This window comes from Cokeromyces recurvatus (assembly GCF_025118155.1).
Source record: "Cokeromyces recurvatus strain NRRL 2243 chromosome Unknown BX663scaffold_13, whole genome shotgun sequence".
NCBI classification, from domain to species: domain Eukaryota; kingdom Fungi; phylum Mucoromycota; class Mucoromycetes; order Mucorales; family Mucoraceae; genus Cokeromyces; species Cokeromyces recurvatus.
The window spans coordinates 38,929-57,053 of record NW_026251399.1 but is presented as its reverse complement, the minus strand read 5'-3'; the positions used below and the strand labels follow the sequence as shown (position 1 = coordinate 57,053).

Here is an 18,125-nt window from a genome sequence, read left to right as displayed (position 1 = left end):
TGCGTCTTCAATACGGTCAGCTATTAATTCATTCTTTTTTCAAAGGTACTTTGCGAATTTCTTTCTTGATTTTTGCCCAACATTCTTCAATGGGGTTTATTATGTGTGAATAGGATAGTAAGAATAATGCATTAGGTCCATGTTTGAGAATTGTTTGGAGTCCTCTCTCTCCCTTTTTTTTTTCTCTCTCTGTGACTGTTTGGTATGCCTATTTAGCGCGATTTTTAACATGTATATGTGGAAAGGAGTTGCTTGGTAACTTATACATATTGAGACGTTACTTTGATCAATTTCGTCTTTGTTGTACTACTTTGTTTAGCAGCTTTCTACTGGTTTACCAACAATTTTGATGACGACATAATGCCAGGGGGATCGTATTTTTTTTTTTTTTTTTTTTTTTTCAAACTTACTAGGCTTTCTTTCACTAAAATTACATTTCATCTTCCTGCGACATTTGCAAATGCTAGGCCTTTTCTACACACACACTTGGTATCTATATATATTGAAGAAACTTAATCTGAGTTAGCCCAAGCAGGTATCATTTATTGTATGTTTACATTTTTTAATCTAACATCTTTTTTAAGCATGTTTTACTCCTTCATGGAACTTAGCTTTGCAAGATCGGAGAGTAGTTCTATTTGTTTTGTTCGTGACCGTATTCATCATTTTCCAGTAGCTAGCTTTGCTTTGCGCATTTTGCTCCGTATCTTTCGCCCGTTCTGCTCCCCATTATGATGAACACAATGATGTTTATTTTTTTTATTTTTTTATGTATTTCTCAAGCATTTTAATGCTCATCATTTTCCGGACAGAAACCGCATTGATAACCAGCTTTTGCTTTGCGCATTTTGCTCCGTATCTTTCGCCCGTTCTGCTCCCCATTATGATGAACACAATGGTGTTTATTTTTTATTTTTTTATTTTTTTATTTTTTTATTTTATATGTATTTCTCAAGCATTTTAGTGTTTATAATTTTCCAGAAAGAAACTGCACTGATAACCAGCTTTTGCTTTACGCAATTTGTCCTGTAACAAGTCATTTATCTCATCGATATAGAAGGTAATAGTACTTTACTTTTCCAGGATACTATGTGACATACTTAAAAATGGAAATCACAGCAATTTGTATCAAGCTCTGCCCTTCTCAAACAAGACTCAATCTGTACGCTAATTTTTGAATGTCAAATTCTGAAAATGGAGTTCTTTCTACGGAAAAGCAAAGGGTAAAGTCTACTACCAACCTCAAACAATAACATTAAAAGCGTCAAAAGCTTAGAAATATCTGAACAAGGTTTTTTTTTCTTTCAATTTACTGTAATAAATGCTCTCACTCTCACCTAAATTTATTTTTCAATGATCCATCTGTATTAAAATTTTCTGGCAGTGAAAAGTTGAGCGACATTAAGTAAACAGACTAATTTGTAACAATACATTTACGAACATAATATAATAAAGAAACTTTATTTGTAATTGTTGATGATAAGTAATGATTTAAATTTTTTTAATTACGTCGAACAAGTTCAGTTATATTTTACAATGGAGCTGTAAGACACGGTTGGTAGCAAAAAGTTTTTGTCTACTAGGATAAACTCCTCAGATGTACTTTCTGTTGGCAAAGACATATTCATCGATTCCTACGTGACTATTTAGTATCATTGAAAACATATATTGCATGCTAGTATCTTACTTTTAATTGTATTAAATCCATCAATGTCTTTTCTGCATTTTTGTATGTATCAAATGAAGTGGGTAATATTCCAACGGAAACACGCTCATACGGATAATATCCGTCACTAAATGAAACTATGAATATCTCATAGCACAGACCTAAATGATAATAAAGAATATTAGTATCTTTTCTAAGTAAAACTCTGGAGAACGCATCTAGCTTTTTTTTTTACCGTAAATGAGCACACCAAAAGTAATAGCTTCACTTGGCAATGTCGAAGTCTTCAATCTTATGTGCAGCTGTCTTTTACACGTCTCTAAAATTCTCGCACGAGCAACATCAACACATGATTTTGGTGTTCCAATGGGCTTAATCTCTCCATTACCCACTTCACAAAAGTCAGAATAAAAAACAAGATCAGGTCGCGTAGAAATAGAATCAGGCATTTTTTGTTTATTAATCCAGGTGGAAAAGTCCCTAGATAAAAAAATAATATCGTTAATATACGCCTTTGTATTAATTTGTGTTCAACATACCATGAAATTGTTACATCATTGTGTGACGACCACAAAGAACAAAGTAAATCAGCTACAGACTTAACTATAAAATCGATCTCGCTTGATATACGTTTAGGAGGCTTGGAGTGATTCAAATAAATACCAACCAGGATATGATGTAAAGCTACTTCATCGACGGTGTTGAGCGAAACGCCTTGAATATTAATCACAGTTCCATGTTCCATTGCTTGTTCCATAGCCCTTATGTATCGAATAATTTTATTAGGTAGTCTTCTCAGGGGCACCAAATACCGGCGGTCGATAGGATTGCTTGATTGTGGCGTTTGGAATAAAGCAGATAAATAAAGTCTTTTGTCAATATCCATTGGTTTTAAAAGCTTTTCAAAGGCAAGATTATGAGCACTGTCATAAATTGACTTAATATTTAAATTGCTAGTAATCATATCCTTCTTTCCTTGAACGATAATATTTAATTCGCTTAACGTCATCGACCAAACATGACCTATAATACTCCAAGATGATGATTTATCCGTCATAGTTTCCGACTCTTTTTCTTTGTAAGAACTTTCGACGTCGTTATCACTATAAACAATCTGTAAAAAAGGGGCACTTTGGGCTGAGACATCACCAGACTCTACACTAGACTGGGAAATGGACTCTACACTACATTCAGGTAATTCTTCGATAGCTTGAGCTTTCTCCTTCCCTTTTTTTTTCTAAATTGAGGCATACATTAAATGCTGTTGTAATATTAGCTATTTTTAATTGTTTACCTTATTTGTACTGCCCTCAGCCTGTTGTCCAGTTATCAATTTAGCAATAGAATCGTTGTCGTTTTCATAAGCTTCTAAAAGTGCAAACGTTCTCTTGCTTTTGATAGATTGTACGATACTCTCTTTTGCAATTCTTACTCCTTCAGCTAGCAGCTCAACCCAATTTACTTCTACGGAATCTAAAACACATACATCATCCTTAACTTCTGATGCAAACCGTCGTCTCCACATTCTTTCGATCACTTCCGCTGACGTGCGTTTGTTTTTTATTATATCACTGATAACAAGTCTATTATTCATGCTTATAAATAAAGATAATTGAGGAGGAATTTTCATTCGGCGTGTGTATAATATGTATGTACTTAAAGCTATATATATATATATATATATATATATATTGTTGTTGTTAGTTCAATAAAACTTCCATTTTCTTTTAATTTAATCAACCTTCTTTATAATCTTTAGTCATTATATCAGTATAAATTAAAAGACTTTTTTATTTGCAATCTCAAATTATATTTTAATGACGCAAAAGCGAATTTGGAAAACGAACTTTTTGAGTGAAGCTACTGTACTTATCCCTTAAACGGTCACAGTAACTGGACATGTATGTAATACTCTGAAGTATTGAATAACAGATAAAGTCACATTTGTACTACATAACATTTGCTGCGTCGCCAAGACCGTAGCATACATTACTTATTCTAACTATATGTATTACATTATAAATTGTCCGTAGCTGTTATAAAACAAGCTCTGGATATAAGCATAAGTAATATTATAATAGATGAATTACATAATAAAGGGTAAATTATAAGCCTGAACATATAATAAAACTCTGTATGTAACATCTTGTAAATCATATAAAACTTATTGACATCCAATCGTCTAGATGTATCAATTATAAAAAATCATATCATTTCTACATATTTATTTTTATAATTTTGGTAAAGGATTCAGGTCGTCTTTGATCCAATAAAATGAAAAAATATAAAAGACATCAGGAACCTATGCTCAGATCAAGCAAAACGTTTTTTTATTTAAAACCTTAATCAAATCACTATAAAACCCAGTAAATAATCCATATAATTCAGTTTCTTGAATCAACACAATGTATATCTGAATACTATCACTGTTTCATGGCTTATCTTTTTTATAGCTATTTTTATTTCTTTGATTCAGGACTTATTAGTATAAATACAAGCAGTTGTGTAGACACAAAATAGTCTTTATATCATTCTTTTTACATCGAATAAACAAGTCTCAAACTATACTTCTTTTTTGTTCTCTTTTTCTTTTTATTTTTCTTTGTTTTAATACATACTATCACAGGTTCTTCACAGTATTGGCATTAACTCTTCTGGGTTTTCGAACCTATTATCTATACAATTATACAAACAAATGGTGCGACCACAAATGGAGTATGACTTGGCTATCTTAACTCTCACTGCTGCTCAGTACAAGCAATCAGAAAAAAAAACACAAGATGATTGTCACAGAACCATCTTCGGCAAATCTCCTACTGCTTCGACTGAAGTTATGCGTCATCTTAGCCATCTTCCCTCTATGAAAGAGCGTAGCCACATATTGCGGATTACACAATCTAGTAAAAAAAAAAAAAAAAAAAAAAAAAAAAAAAAAAAAAAAAAAAAACACACAGCATCCATTGCCTGCGCATCCATCCTCAATTACATATATCGCAAGACGTGGATGACCCCATCCCGTGTCTTCTCAATCAGCTTCCCTCTCGAACGCCCAAGTCACTTCATACACAAGCCTACTGGCGAATACATTGGATTGCCATCCAAAGATTCCTCTATAAAATTGACATAATACAGCACGGTACTCCCTACGATGCTTTAATCCTGCCTAATCTGTCTTTAGACTTCCCTATCTTCCTCTTTTTTATGCTTTTTCCTTCTGCCCACAAAGTTTTTTTTTTCTCTATACACATTTTTGAACTGGTCCGGGCAATTTTAGTATATAAAATACTTGTGCTCATTTGGATTTTTTTATTTAATAAAACTCAACTTATTTTTTTAAATATATGAATTTATATATTCATAAGCTGCTATAATACTGTATTCTTGAGCAAAAATATAACACTATTTAAGCTCTTTTATTTTATTTTTTTTAAAAAAAAAAACAAAAAAATCCCTAATTAATATAACAATAAGATGACGAAAACAAAGGCAGTTCTTTTTCTCTATCTTTATATGTGTATATGATATGGTCTTTTGTTTAAGTATATGAGTTGATTATATTATTTGCTGCTGCTGCTTAAGAAAAAATAATTTAATTTAAACAAAGTAAATTTATTTATTTTCTACTTTTTTATTTTATTATTTTTTATTTTATTCTATTTTTTTTTTTTTTTTTTTTTTATTTTTTTTTTTATTTTTATGAATATATAACAATGTCACGTCAATTACAGTCTGTTATAAGCCTTGTTTTAGCTACTTGTTTTGCAACACTTGTTAAAGCAGCTGGAGATGAAGATGTTTTTGAATTACGACCTGAAATTCATCATATTTTTAGAGAAACAGAAAAGATGCCATCTGCAGTATTTTCAACATTGTTTGCCTTTATTACATTAACACCTTGGTTGTTCCTTATTACAGGCGTAAATAGATATCAAAAAAAAATCGAATCTTATATGCATATATTTATATATATAAAGAAACTAACTTTTTCATCCATTTATATTTAGTGGCTTCAAATTGGTTATACTCCAGGAAAGGTGATGCTTGATTTGTTTTCGGGTTCTACAGTTCGTACAGTATCTATCATTGCCTTTTTAGCTTCATTAGTCTCTGTTGAATATCTTTTTTATCTTTATTGGACAAAACTTAACCTTTTCCAAACTTTAACTTTCCTTTCTGGACTCATCATTCTCGTCTTCTTTACAGGTCAACGCGCCCTGAATTCAATTCAAGCAAGAAGACTTGGTCAAACAAAATAATAATAAGAATAGTTCTTGTACAATAAAAGCAAAAGCAAAAAAAAAAAAAAAAAAAAAAAAAATCATTTATACATATTTATTTATTTATCACTTTTTACACTAACAGGACGATCACTATAGATAATCACTGTAAATTCTGCTGCAATGTCTTTATCATGAGTAGCTAATACAATGATATAACCTAAATAAAAGTTAACGTTAGATGAGATGATAAATAAACATGTAAATAGATTCATATATTACCCGTTTCATTTTGACTTAAAGCTACATCTCCTGTTGCTACACCTTGAATTACATTTGTGTAGGGACCTGAAGTAGCTACTTCTTTACCAAATAACTCTGTTGGATGCTTTTCATAAATAGTAACATTCATGGAAGGGACAAAATCTGAATTATTCTTGGCTTGTAATCGTACTCTAAAATAAATATATAAACAATATTATGAGTAGGGTTAAGTCGATTTTTTTTTCTTTTTGGCCAACTTTACTTGACTGTAGTTAATTCACGAGTCTCTAATAAATAACGAGGATTCTTATCATAGTTACCAAAACTAGGGCATCCCATTGCACTATAGCCTACAATCCATTCACCATGAAATACCTTTTTAAACATACCCTAATAATATAAATTAAGTATAAGGATATATACCATGCACATATTTAGAAACTTACAGCTCCTTCAGATGGAATAGGTTCTATTTGTACTTTCACTGTACTTGATACTGTTAGTATAAATTTCCCAATTAAATCTGGTTCAAAAGTAGATGCTACTATGGTATAATCACCCGCTTTTATATATATAAAAAAACAGGTTTAGTTGTTTTTCTATTCATATAAATGTATATGCATATATATAGAAATAAGATTTTTACGTTTAATACTCGGTAATTCGCAATAACAAAATCCATGTCTATAAGGACCTGATTCTGCCAAGACATCACGAACAGAAACACTCGAAACTCGTTTACCTCCTTCCATAAATAATAAATGAACTGCAAAATCCTTTTGTGATTCTAACTGTAATAAAAGTCCTTCTGTATCTTGTTGACTATAGGTGGGTATTGTGATTTTCCATTGTGGATTATTTAAATAGGATGCATTACAAGAATTACCACCTGCTGTTTGCTCTGTCCATTGGCTATGAACCTAATTTATAATATTAAAAGCAAAAAAAAAAAAAAAAAAAAATCAATATACATGTATGTATATAAATATAAATATTTACCTTCTGTTCAATAGAGTAACGTAAAGGTATTTCTTGTAATTTAAATGGTGCAAGTGAATAAGCACGTAAGGAAAAGTATAATGAACGCTCTTTTTCATGTTGAGATACTACAATAGTATAATCACTTATGCCAGGTGGGGCATTAAATCTAACTAATATATGCGGACTATTCACATAAGTTCCCTAAAACATGTCCGTAAAGAAAAAAAAAAGTCAAATAAACCAATACATACATGCACAAAGGTAATCAATCTTACCTCTTTAAATGGATTTCCAGGATAATATACCCTTTCACCATTTGTATCATTATATACATGCAATGTAATATAATCAGTATTTTCTTCTGTTACCATGATATGTTTTGAAAGCAATAACCATACAGCCGCAGGTTTCTTTGTATCAGGTACATTTATCTTTAATCGAAACTGAGGATTATATCCTAAACTATAAATGTCTCTTTTAGGTCCCACATGCTCTGGCCAAACAGAATGTATAACCCAACGATGTGTAAAGAGTCCCGGATTCCAATTAAGATGAATAGAAGTGAAATTGGCACAAACAGATTCAAAATCAATCCAAAAGATACCATCATCTTTCTTTTCAGCTACATCAGGATCAAATTGAAGAAGTTCTCTTAGTTCTTGAGTCCAAACATTCGTATCCAAATGACTATAGGGTCCACGCCATCGTTTATGACTCCAAGGGTTCTTGACCTGCAATAAACGTTTTCCTTGAACCCATTTCACATCAATGACAGCATAGGCATGGGTAGGTACAAGGCCTAATTGAATGGCTTCTTCTTCTGTCATATCACCTGTAGCAATCGTTACAAGAACATCACCATATTTTACCCCATCCAAGATACGTTCCCATACATTATCTGCTACAAAATGTTTACTATTTTGTTAATAATGAAATGATTAGTCCAAAAAAAAATATTAAAAATAAATAAATATATAAATTTTACTCATAAATAAAGATATGTTCAGGAATCCAGCCCGTTAAACAATGAAGATCAATACCTGAATTTGATCCAGGGAAATCATAGCCACCCATTAGTTTCATATAAGCCTTTTCTATAATACTAGCCCATAATTCATCTTTATTTGTTGAAAAAGTACACATCAAGGTGCCTTCCCTTGAAACAGGTAATAAATCATCGACAACCACTTTTCTAGCAATTCCATTATATACAAGTTTAATAACATATTTTCCATTAGGATTATAACAAGGCTGACCATGCTTATTTTGTGGGTATATACAAGAGGTAATCAATTGCTTTTTAAATTTTTGTTCATAGGCAGCTGCAACACATAAAGAGGCAACAAACGAACAATCTGTCACAATATCCTGAATGATGCTTGTACTATTAAAAAAGAAAAATATCAAATTATTATTATTATTATTATTATTTTAATCATTTTTTTATACCTTGATATGACACGAATGAGTTGTGGGCATTTCATGATAGCATCAGGTCGCTTCCATCCTCCCATTTTTTCTAATTGTTTTGCAGAGAGTCGTAAAGAGCCTTCAGGATCTATATAACGTGTAGAATCAGAGAATTTTTCCTTAAGATCTGCTTCATCTATCCAGGGTAGAAACGTTTTATTGTTTACATTCGAGGTAAACTTCAAAACTTCAATTTCTACAGAGGACAATTTTTGAGCCAAGATATGATTCTCGTCATCTATATGATGATTATCCACTGAAATAGAGGAAGAAGCAGATGATGAGTGTTGATAAAATAATAGACTAGGACGATCGGATGCTGAAGAAGTGGATCGACTCCGTGGTGACGATCGACCCGAACATTTGACAATGGCTGGAGAGGTAAGAGTGGTAAGTTTCTTTTTTAACATTTCTGCTTTATCCAGGGCCTTTGTAAAATTATCTCGTGCCTTTTGCTTTTTAATTGAATCATAATCGTATCCTTTAAATGCCTTTAAATAAAGTTCTGCTGATTCTGAATAATATTCTAACCCGAGGTCAATGTTGCCATTCAATTCATTCACCTCACCTTGATCAAAAGAAAACTATAAGAATATTTAGTATTCTATTTATTTGATATTAGATCGATTACTTTTGCTCTATCGTTATAATCGTCTTCTTCAGTACGACTAATATCAGAATCAGTCGAATCACGTCGATGATAGGGTGAATTTTCATTAATGTATAAGGAAGGTGAATTAGTACTTGTTGTCTTCATGTAACGATCTAATTGTTCTATTCTATGTCTATATTCATTTAACTTTTGTATTAATTTATTACGATCAATATGACAGTTTTCATCTACAACAATAAGACGACAGAACATTAAATTAATAATTTAGCTTTAATTCATGTTGTTCAGTTATAATACCTTGAAGTATTTTAGAAAAGTTCTAAAGCAATAATAACAAATTAAAAACAAATATACATACATGTATTTGTTGGAAATAATCGGGAATCAATAATTTAAACATGCCATTTACCTTAACTACAACTTTATAAGCATCCCTTGCTTCTGAATATTTAGCTAAATTATCAAGTTTAATAGCATTACATGCATATGCATATGCTTCACTATAAAACTTTTTTACATGTTGATTTGATGATTTCAATAAAGTTAAAGTGAATAATTGTTGTTGAGCATTGGAATGATGATCAATTTTTTTTGAAAACTTGGTCATAAAAGCATATATAAAAATTTAATAATTATCATACAACTTTAATAATAATATTTTTTTTTTTTTTTTTTTTTTTTTTTTTTTTTTTTTTTTAAAAAAAAAGACAGATTTTTATTATTATGTATTCTCCTTTTTTTATAAATTTACACAAATTTATACAAATAGTCATTGGTTTCACTCAATACAAAATTCTGCAGGCAAAAGTAGTACCTTTTTTAATTAATCATAGCTTATTTTTTTTTTTAAAAAAAAAGACTATTTTGCAAAGCCTTTATGTAACGTGTTTCTATTGTTTTTGATCTATTATTAGTAAATAGAAAAAAAAAAAAAAGATGAAAAAAAAAAAGAATATTATGTAGGAGAACAAATTTATAAATATGTGTGTAGTATAAGTTTAATGAGGCTATTACTATGACTATGACTATGACTACTACTATTACTATATACATTAGATTTTAGCAAAAACACTTGGCTTTAACTGATATTTTAAGAACATATTCACGACTGCAGATAAGACAAAGGCCATCCCAGTAAACATTTGATATGTAAAAAAAGAATGTTTATCAGTAGCCGTTTGAATAGCACCCGCTAAAGTTGGACCAAATCTTGCTGCTGTCATGAAAAACAAATAAAGGCAAATACCAGAAGGGTATTTTTCCATACCTGTAATTTCGGCCGTGATGGGTGCCACTAATCAATATCACAGGTTATATACAACTCTCTTTCTCTCTCTTTATTTTATTTTATTTTTACTTTTTTTTTTTTTTTTTTTTTTTTTTTTTTTTTTTTTTTTTTGAACATATCAAGTCTTTTATACTTACGTAATGAAAAAACGGTTCCGCTCATAAACCCATAAATAATGATAAATATCATAAGAGTAGCAAAAGAGTTTGCAAATGTCCATATCAATAATGAACTAAGCCCAGAGATAAACAAAAATATAATATTTATATTTACTACACCAATATGGTCACCTAAATATCTACAGAAAAAAAAAAAAAAGGCAAAATGAGAATTAGAATTAGAATATAAAGGAATAAGTTACCCTGAAATAATGCGACCTATTACATTAACAGCAGAAAATATAGCTACTAAGATGGATCCTTGAGCTGGTAAAAGTCCAATCTTTGTTGCATGAGATGGAAGATAGAATGCTGGAATAAAATAGGATAGCATACTTAAATTTCCAGCAAGACACCAAATAATGAATTTTGGGTCTTTACATATATTCAAGTCAACTATTTCTTTTAATTTTGTTTTTGTACTAGTTGATGTATAAGGATTCTCTTTTAAAAGTAGCGTAGCCAACATACTAATAACAAAGGAAATGATACCCAAAACTCTATAACACCTGTAAAAAATAAAATAAAATAAACGAACATGTTTATAATATATATACATGTATTATTATTATTATTACCATGCACCACCTAAAGACTCATTTAAAGCTGTCATCACAAATGGCATAATTAGTCCGCCTACACCTGATCCACTGACCATGATGCCCATAGCTAAACCTCTCCTCTTGATAAACCATTGAGGTGATATAGACATTGAAACCTATATAAAATAGATGCTAAATAGGTTGTTGGTTTTCTTCAATTGTTATAATTACAATATATAATAGAGCAGCACCAATTCCATGCATCACACTTTGTGTAATATATAAATGCCAGACCTTTGTTGAAAAGCTCGCTAATATTAGACCAGCTGATATCAGAATTGTACCAAAAAATAATACCCATCGAGTACCCAAAAGCGAAATAAAAAATGGTGTAATGGGTCCCATCAAACCACAAAAGGCAAAACCAATTGTGCCAACAAAACTTAGCTCAGTAGCATCCATAGAACCTTTAAAGATTTTTCGGTCAAAATAATCCTGCATGACACCTAATTAAAAGAAAAAAAGAAAGTTGTTCTTAATAATGAAGAAGGGCTTAAAGATCATGTGAAACGTAACACGAAGGAACCCTTTTTTCTTTTGACATTTATATTGCTAATCATTTAACACAACTTACCCCTATATAATCAGGTTTAGTATCTTTTTTATTTTATTTTATTCTATTTTTTTTTTTTTTTTTTTTTTTTTTTTTTTTTTTTTGATTTCATACCAACTTGATAATGTACACATGCTAATAGCTTGTGCAAGAAATCCACTAACTAATATTACCCAACGATATGGGTCCTCTTCATTATCTTTATAGTAAGCTTTTTCGTTATTTTTACTCTTTTTATAATACTCAAAGTCTACTCGTCGTAGTAGCCTACTAACTATTGCTAAGAGAGAAAAGTATACATATATACATAATTAACTTCTCATAGGCCACTGTAATAAATATACGTACATTGGGAGGGTTTCAAAGTGCTTACAGTGCTTGCATCCGTCAAGTGACTATCCATAACAATTGTACTGTTGTCATATATTGATGACTTCATATAAATATCTTCTTCAAATGCTGTATTTTTTCTGGGTAATTCTGGAGTGGTAATGAAAATGTTTTTCATATTCGATTTATGAATATATCAGTTCCTATTATACTTAATAGTACAAAAGATGAAAGGGGAAAGAGAAAGAAGAGAAAACAGTTCTAAAAGGATTATCGAGCAAAGAAAATGTGTTTAAAAGGGAGAAAAGAATTTATACTAGATCAAAGAAGGGAAGAAATTTAATGTATGTATATGTGCGTTATGTATATATAAATATAATGTATGTATGTATGTATGTATTGTATGTATAAACGATACTTTTTTTTTTCTACTCTGCGTATATTCTTTATAAATTCTACATTCTATACAGAATACAGATTCATTATATTCATTTTCTGTATATTGTTTAATGATTTATGGGAGTATTATAGTCTTTATGATAATTTTTGCTCTTCTCCTTTTTTCTTTTCTTGTTTTAACCTAAACATTTGTCATGTTATTATTTAAGAATATTTTCTATCTATTTTTATATACAATATAAGTGAACAAATAACCATGTAAGTTAACCAGACTTACGTGTTGATGCCTTTCCCCTCAAAAAAAAGGAATTTAACGTTAAAGGGGTTTAATACATAATCTATTATTATTATTAAAAAGAGAGAGAGATCTTCAAATAAAGACTATGTACATTGTAAGCAGCAATATATTGAATTCATTGTAACAACATAGGGCATTATATACGACCTATTAAAATTCTAAGCTTTCATCATACAAATAAATTTATATAAATGTTCATTTATTTGCCTATGTTTTCTGCACAAATACAGATACATGACCTTGAGGTTATTTTTAGTGCAAGCTTCTTTATACAATATATGATATCATGCTTAATAAACGCGTTCAATAATAATAATAATAATAATAGTAAATAAATAAAGAAACTTATAGTTACTTTAATTAGTTTGGTCTATATGTATACAGTACATATGTCATTACTTTTATCCCTTACATAAACTATCAAGTATGAATTATAGATAGATAGGGAGATAGAGTATAGTATTCAATCCCTTTATTTTAGTTCAAATAGATATAGATGTATAACTTTGTCATAATGTCTCCTGTCGATCTATTATAAATTCAGGTACAGGTGCAACAGTTGAATATAATTTTATTATTAATGCGTCTTCTATTATTGGACGAGAATAATGTTTCTTTTCCTGAAAAAAAAAAAAAGAATTAAAAAAGAATAAACAAAGAATTAATATAATTCATGTATTGTCTTTACCAGCAAAGTTTGCCATAAACCAAATCTTAAAGCAAATTCCTTTTGCATCACTAAATCATTCGGGTTATTACTCAATGATTGACTATTGAACTGATCATGAAGGATGCTATAAACAAATCGATGCTGTGCTTTACAGTGTTCAACTGATTTCTCAGTCAAGATAGCTGTACAAAATCTACGATGACACCATAATGATTCATGGCCAGGATATTTGATTATAAGTTGATCTAACCATTCCATATGTTGTTGAATTGAATTGAGTTCAGTGGGTGCTAAAGTCATAATTTGCTGCAAGTATTGAAGTCCGGAAAAGTCACTAATATTCAATTCTATCCATTTAAGCATTTCTTGATATTCTTGTTCAATTCTAGTCTGATCACAAAAGGTAGATAAAATCCAATATCTAAATGTCCATGCATAATAGTTTCTAGGATATAAAATAGATGTGGTTTGACATAGCTTGAGTTCATGTGTAATATCAATCGTTTTGTAATAATTTGTTAAAATCCATTGTCGATGAGACCAAGCAAATGAGCTCTTTGCATGACGTGGAATAGTAAATATTAACTCAATTAACCTTAATTCCCTTTTAATATCAATATAACCTGATATAATAAGCCTTTTCCTAATTGCAAACTATTAGTTTTTATTCAAGCCGTAATATTTTTTTATTCTATTTTACCTTCTATTCATGGCTGTATAATTGTCAGGTTTTAATAATATCATAATTCTCGTTACTTGTTCTATTTCTTTATCATTACTATCATCCAGACTAATAAAATACTCATGTGATTGTTTCAACAAGATCTTTGAAGATGAAATGGCAATTCCTAACTTAGATTCAACTACAATAAGTGGATAGTATTTTTGATTCTTTATAGGTATTTCATTTATTTCGGGAATTAATGGTAATAAACCGAGCTCATCACTAGTAAACAGTAACATAAGTATTCATACTATGTACATTTAAACAGACTTTTTTTTTTACATTTCATTTTCATTCAATGCAGCACATAATTTATTATATAACAACATGACTGAAATTAGGGTGAAATTTCAACTATTTAAACAATTAATTATAATAGTTTTATCAAGTAATAACAGCTCATCTACATACTTGATGAAATACAACTTTAAAAAAATTTGAATAATAAATGAATTAAGCAAGACAGAAAGAAGGTCCTTTTTGAATAATTTCAGAATAAATCTGGTAGGCAAATTTCTCCGATTTTTTTGTTTTTTTTTTTTCAGCACCAATTGACAAAATTTTCGATTTTATGTTTGCAACGGATTTTTTTTTTTTTTTTTTTTAAATCTACTACATTAGCTTAAAAAAAAAACTCCACACATGTCAAGAAGGAATCCTAAGGGCGCCGCTTTAGAACAAAGCCATTACGAATCACCTGAAGTAGTTAATTGCTTTAACGACATTATTGAACCATTATTTCAAGAGTTGAAATCACTACAACGCGATCTTTCTTTAACAGCTCAGGATCTTTCTCTTTTGATTGGACAATTACAACAATTTCAACAAGACTGTTTAGGCGCTTTTAATAGACCTACCAATGCACCTTTACGAATTCCAGCAAAATTATTAAAAGTGGAAAAAAATACTGTCTTAACAACGGATTCTCCCATCTATACTATTTTACTTGGTGCATATACTTATCGACTAAAACATGGTTGGAAAAAATGGGATTTCAGTAATCCAGCTAAAAAACAAAGAAATGCTGATTTGGTTCACTCAGTGAGGGATTTATTGATTAAATCTAAATTCATTGCTGTACCAAGAATCACTCTTACCGATTCTATTGATGATTCACATTATAAAATTATTTTTTCTCTTATTAAAAAAATTGGGGGTAAAAAATAATAATAATAATTGTATACATGTATATATATAAAAAAAAAGAGTTAATAATTGAAATTTATAAATTTTATAGCTATTTATGTTGGAGATAAAGATAAAGCTACACATATTTTACATGGTAAACTTCATAAATACAAGAAGAATAGTGTGGAAGAAGATTGGTTTAGGACATTAGAAAAGAGAGGAGATTTGGTATTAGTTCATTGGTGGTATTATCCTGACTCCTTTGATAGTTGGTTACCTCAAACAGATCAATTTGCTGACCCTGAGGAAGCTCCTGAGCATACTGGGCCTTGGCGGATTTCTGTAAGATGGTTGCAGGATACGGTTCGATTTAATGAAATGATGAATGAAGAAGATTATGAAGATATTGATGAAGATGATGAAGAAGAAGAAGAGGAGGAGGAAGTGGAGGAGGAAGTGGAGGAGGAAGTAGAGGAGGAAATGGAGGAAGCAATTGTGTCTCGCAAACGAAGATTAAGTAATTCTGAAAGTGATATACCAGCTAAAAAGACAATGAGGCAGACAATGAATAATGAACCAATACCATCTACAATACAGATTCCATTTAATACTAATAATCAACAACCACAGCAACTACAATCACAGCAGCAACAACAGCAACAACAGGAACAGCCACAACAACAACAACAACAACAACAACAACAACAACAACAACAACAACAACAACAACAGGAGCAACAACAGCAACAACAACAACAAGTAGAAGAGTCATCTACACCACCTATTCCTTTAGTTAATCCAGGTAATCAACCTGAAGTTCGTATTAGAGATATTGAATCAGAAAGACCTCAAACTGGAAGTAGGCAGAGAAAGAATGAATTTGAACCTTACTTAAATGGTGATATAAGTAATATTTCTCAATATACAGCAGCTAATGTAGAATATCCAAAGAGACCTCTCATGATACAAAAACTAGATGAAAATGAGAATGATCAAAAAGGTTTGACTTGTTATTTATATTTTTCTGTAAAGCTATAACTAAAGAAATATATGTATATATCTGCTTTATAGACTTAGATATTCCTTCTCTTTTGAAATCGACGCCCTACAATTATGCTGATATTAAGTTGCCTGCATGGTTTGATAAATCTTCTATTCACGAGATAGAAACTTTATCATTACCAGAAATTAACCAGGAAAATTTAACAGCAGAGGATTATAAAACTTATAGAAATTATATGATCGATACTTATATGTCTAATCCAGACTATTATTTAACTATTTCAGCTTGTAAATCAAAATTAGATGCAGATCTATTGCTATTAACTAGAATTCATCACTTTTTGGAAATGAATAAACTGATCAATTTTAAAGTAAGTAATTCTATATGCATATACAAATATATATTTTATTAAAATGAATACTCTATCATCTCTATAGTCTGACCCACGCAGGAGAATATTTGATCCTTACATTGATAGTGATCCTAGTGCTCAAGTAAATCCTAAATCACAACGTAACTTTAAAGACATAGAGAAAGCAGATCTACAGTATTTGCGTGATTTAATCTTTAGTGAATCAGAAACGCCTTCAATAAGGTCCTCATGGAACCTATCTATTGAAGATCCAAATAACCCGGATGGACGTAAAATCTTTCATTGTTCCAATTGTAAAGTAGATTGTAGTGAAGTACGATATCAATCTTTAAAAACCAAAAATTATCAAGTTTGTATCGATTGTTTCCTCGAAGGTCGTTTCCCATCTACTTTCTTCAGCGGAGATTTTTTGCGTGTAGAGTCATCTACTGGACCTGACTTACAGATGGATGAAGCATGGACCGATGAAGAAACCTTGCGATTATTAGAAGGTGTTGAACGATTTGATGATGACTGGCTTATGATTTCTGAGCATGTTGGTAGTCGTTCTAAAGAGCAATGTATTACTCAATTCCTACAATTGCCTATTAGCGATGAGTTTTTAACAGCTAAATTATCTAAAAAGGAATTAGAGGAGCTACCGTTTGGTGATTTACCTAACCCTATCATGACTATGGTTGCCTTTTTATCAGGCCATATAAATCCAGGTATTGGTGCAGCTGCAGCAAAGGCAGCTTTGAAGGAGCTGATTAAATCAGGAGAAGGTAGAGAGGAATCAGTAGAGATGGATCAAACCATAAAGAAGGAAGAAACTGAATCCAAACAAACTGATGAACCTGTTGAGACAGAGATAGTTGACGTTATGAAAGAAGAAGATAGTGATTCAGAAATAAAGATCGAAGAAAACAAAGTAGATCAAGGAATATTCTCTAAAGAAGTATTACAGAGAGCAACTACAAATGCGTTAAAAAGTGCTGTTGAATGTTCTCATAAACTAGCAAGTTATGAGGAGCAGGAAATACAGCATTGGACCAGATTAGCAGTAAAAACAATCATAGATAAATTATCTATCAAAGTTCAACAATATGATGAAATTGAAACATCATTAGTAAGTGAATCAAATGACTTGGAGAAGCAAAAGAACATACTAGCTAGTTCCATTGAAGCCTTAGTCAGCCAGACCTTTCCTGTAAAGGATTCAGAAGAAGAGTCATCAACTCAGCAAAGTACATATAGTAATCCAACTTCATCTTCAAATGCAAATGATGTTACAAGCACAACACTATAAAATTTTATCTTACAAAATAATATTTTGATTCCCCTTTCCTTGTCTCCAATTTTCTGGAGCTATTTCTTGATTTGTATATATTGAGATACATACATCAAGA

At 30.6% G+C, this 18,125-nt stretch overlaps 8 protein-coding genes across 8 annotated transcripts; 4 read left to right on the top strand and 4 right to left on the bottom strand.

The window, feature by feature from the left end:
• Positions 1-1,520: 1,520 nt before the first annotated feature.
• BX663DRAFT_435120 (uncharacterized protein) lies at positions 1,521-2,630 on the bottom strand (the record flags this gene model as incomplete). The annotated part of the gene is made up of 4 exons (XM_051523100.1): positions 1,521-1,634; positions 1,688-1,803; positions 1,902-2,146; positions 2,206-2,630. The coding sequence occupies 4 exons, from the start codon at positions 2,628-2,630 to the stop codon at positions 1,521-1,523; spliced, it is 900 nt and encodes a 299-aa protein (XP_051382561.1).
• Positions 2,631-4,071: 1,441 nt separating this feature from the next.
• On the top strand, positions 4,072-4,793 carry BX663DRAFT_472918 (uncharacterized protein; the record flags this gene model as incomplete). Its single annotated transcript, XM_051524186.1, has 1 exon — positions 4,072-4,793. Exon 1 carries the CDS (start codon positions 4,362-4,364, stop codon positions 4,791-4,793), a length of 432 nt encoding a protein of 143 aa, XP_051382560.1. The 5' UTR covers positions 4,072-4,361.
• Positions 4,794-5,415: 622 nt separating this feature from the next.
• On the top strand, positions 5,416-5,984 carry BX663DRAFT_509701 (uncharacterized protein). Its single transcript, XM_051527659.1, has 2 exons — positions 5,416-5,583; positions 5,671-5,984. The coding sequence occupies exons 1-2, from the start codon at positions 5,512-5,514 to the stop codon at positions 5,920-5,922; spliced, it is 324 nt and encodes a 107-aa protein (XP_051382559.1). The 5' UTR covers positions 5,416-5,511; the 3' UTR covers positions 5,923-5,984.
• On the bottom strand, positions 5,959-9,644 carry BX663DRAFT_472916 (uncharacterized protein). The gene is made up of 11 exons (XM_051524185.1): positions 9,509-9,644; positions 9,230-9,438; positions 8,578-9,182; positions 8,114-8,512; positions 7,404-8,043; positions 7,147-7,329; positions 6,794-7,067; positions 6,594-6,709; positions 6,410-6,537; positions 6,166-6,338; positions 5,959-6,103 (listed from the first exon to the last, which is right to left on the bottom strand). The coding sequence occupies exons 2-11, from the start codon at positions 9,353-9,355 to the stop codon at positions 6,003-6,005; spliced, it is 2,745 nt and encodes a 914-aa protein (XP_051382558.1). The 5' UTR covers positions 9,356-9,438; positions 9,509-9,644; the 3' UTR covers positions 5,959-6,002.
• A 533-nt stretch (positions 9,645-10,177) lies between these two features.
• On the bottom strand, positions 10,178-12,530 carry BX663DRAFT_509693 (major facilitator superfamily domain-containing protein). Its single transcript, XM_051527658.1, has 8 exons — positions 12,161-12,530; positions 11,927-12,092; positions 11,834-11,835; positions 11,431-11,705; positions 11,236-11,375; positions 10,861-11,166; positions 10,637-10,797; positions 10,178-10,505 (listed from the first exon to the last, which is right to left on the bottom strand). The coding sequence occupies exons 1-8, from the start codon at positions 12,318-12,320 to the stop codon at positions 10,264-10,266; spliced, it is 1,452 nt and encodes a 483-aa protein (XP_051382557.1). The 5' UTR covers positions 12,321-12,530; the 3' UTR covers positions 10,178-10,263.
• An 818-nt stretch (positions 12,531-13,348) lies between these two features.
• Positions 13,349-14,562, bottom strand: BX663DRAFT_551984 (uncharacterized protein; the record flags this gene model as incomplete). The annotated part of the gene is made up of 4 exons (XM_051531325.1): positions 13,349-13,459; positions 13,528-14,152; positions 14,210-14,455; positions 14,516-14,562. The coding sequence occupies 4 exons, from the start codon at positions 14,560-14,562 to the stop codon at positions 13,349-13,351; spliced, it is 1,029 nt and encodes a 342-aa protein (XP_051382556.1).
• Positions 14,563-14,714: 152 nt separating this feature from the next.
• BX663DRAFT_62213 (uncharacterized protein) lies at positions 14,715-15,595 on the top strand. The gene is made up of 2 exons (XM_051532269.1): positions 14,715-15,419; positions 15,471-15,595. Exon 1 carries the CDS (start codon positions 14,876-14,878, stop codon positions 15,398-15,400), a length of 525 nt encoding a protein of 174 aa, XP_051382555.1. The 5' UTR covers positions 14,715-14,875; the 3' UTR covers positions 15,401-15,419; positions 15,471-15,595.
• Positions 15,596-15,925: 330 nt separating this feature from the next.
• Positions 15,926-18,025, top strand: BX663DRAFT_435237 (SWIRM domain-containing protein; the record flags this gene model as incomplete). Its single annotated transcript, XM_051523107.1, has 4 exons — positions 15,926-16,361; positions 16,439-16,734; positions 16,802-17,501; positions 17,547-18,025. The coding sequence occupies 4 exons, from the start codon at positions 15,926-15,928 to the stop codon at positions 18,023-18,025; spliced, it is 1,911 nt and encodes a 636-aa protein (XP_051382554.1).
• Between the last annotated feature and the right edge of the window lie 100 nt (positions 18,026-18,125).

What these genes read in the sequence shown, in the direction of transcription:
- BX663DRAFT_509693 (XM_051527658.1), bottom strand. Translation starts at nt 12,320, where the DNA reads ATGAAAAACATTTTCATTACCACTCCAGAATTACCCAGAAAAAATACA. An exon ending in GTGCTGCTCTATTATATATT is followed by an intron (nt 11,376 to 11,430) that starts GTAATTATAACA and finishes TATTTTATATAG; the next exon opens with GTTTCAATGTCTATATCACC. An exon ending in GAGTCTTTAGGTGGTGCATG is followed by an intron (nt 11,167 to 11,235) that starts GTAATAATAATA and finishes TATTTTTTACAG; the next exon opens with GTGTTATAGAGTTTTGGGTA.
- BX663DRAFT_472916 (XM_051524185.1), bottom strand. Translation starts at nt 9,355, where the DNA reads ATGAAGACAACAAGTACTAATTCACCTTCCTTATACATTAATGAAAAT. An exon ending in CTCATTCGTGTCATATCAAG is followed by an intron (nt 8,513 to 8,577) that starts GTATAAAAAAAT and finishes CTTTTTTAATAG; the next exon opens with TACAAGCATCATTCAGGATA. An exon ending in GTTACTCTATTGAACAGAAG is followed by an intron (nt 7,068 to 7,146) that starts GTAAATATTTAT and finishes ATTATAAATTAG; the next exon opens with GTTCATAGCCAATGGACAGA.
- BX663DRAFT_509701 (XM_051527659.1), top strand. Translation starts at nt 5,512, where the DNA reads ATGCCATCTGCAGTATTTTCAACATTGTTTGCCTTTATTACATTAACA. An exon ending in GGTTGTTCCTTATTACAGGC is followed by an intron (nt 5,584 to 5,670) that starts GTAAATAGATAT and finishes ATTTATATTTAG; the next exon opens with TGGCTTCAAATTGGTTATAC.
- BX663DRAFT_62213 (XM_051532269.1), top strand. Translation starts at nt 14,876, where the DNA reads ATGTCAAGAAGGAATCCTAAGGGCGCCGCTTTAGAACAAAGCCATTAC.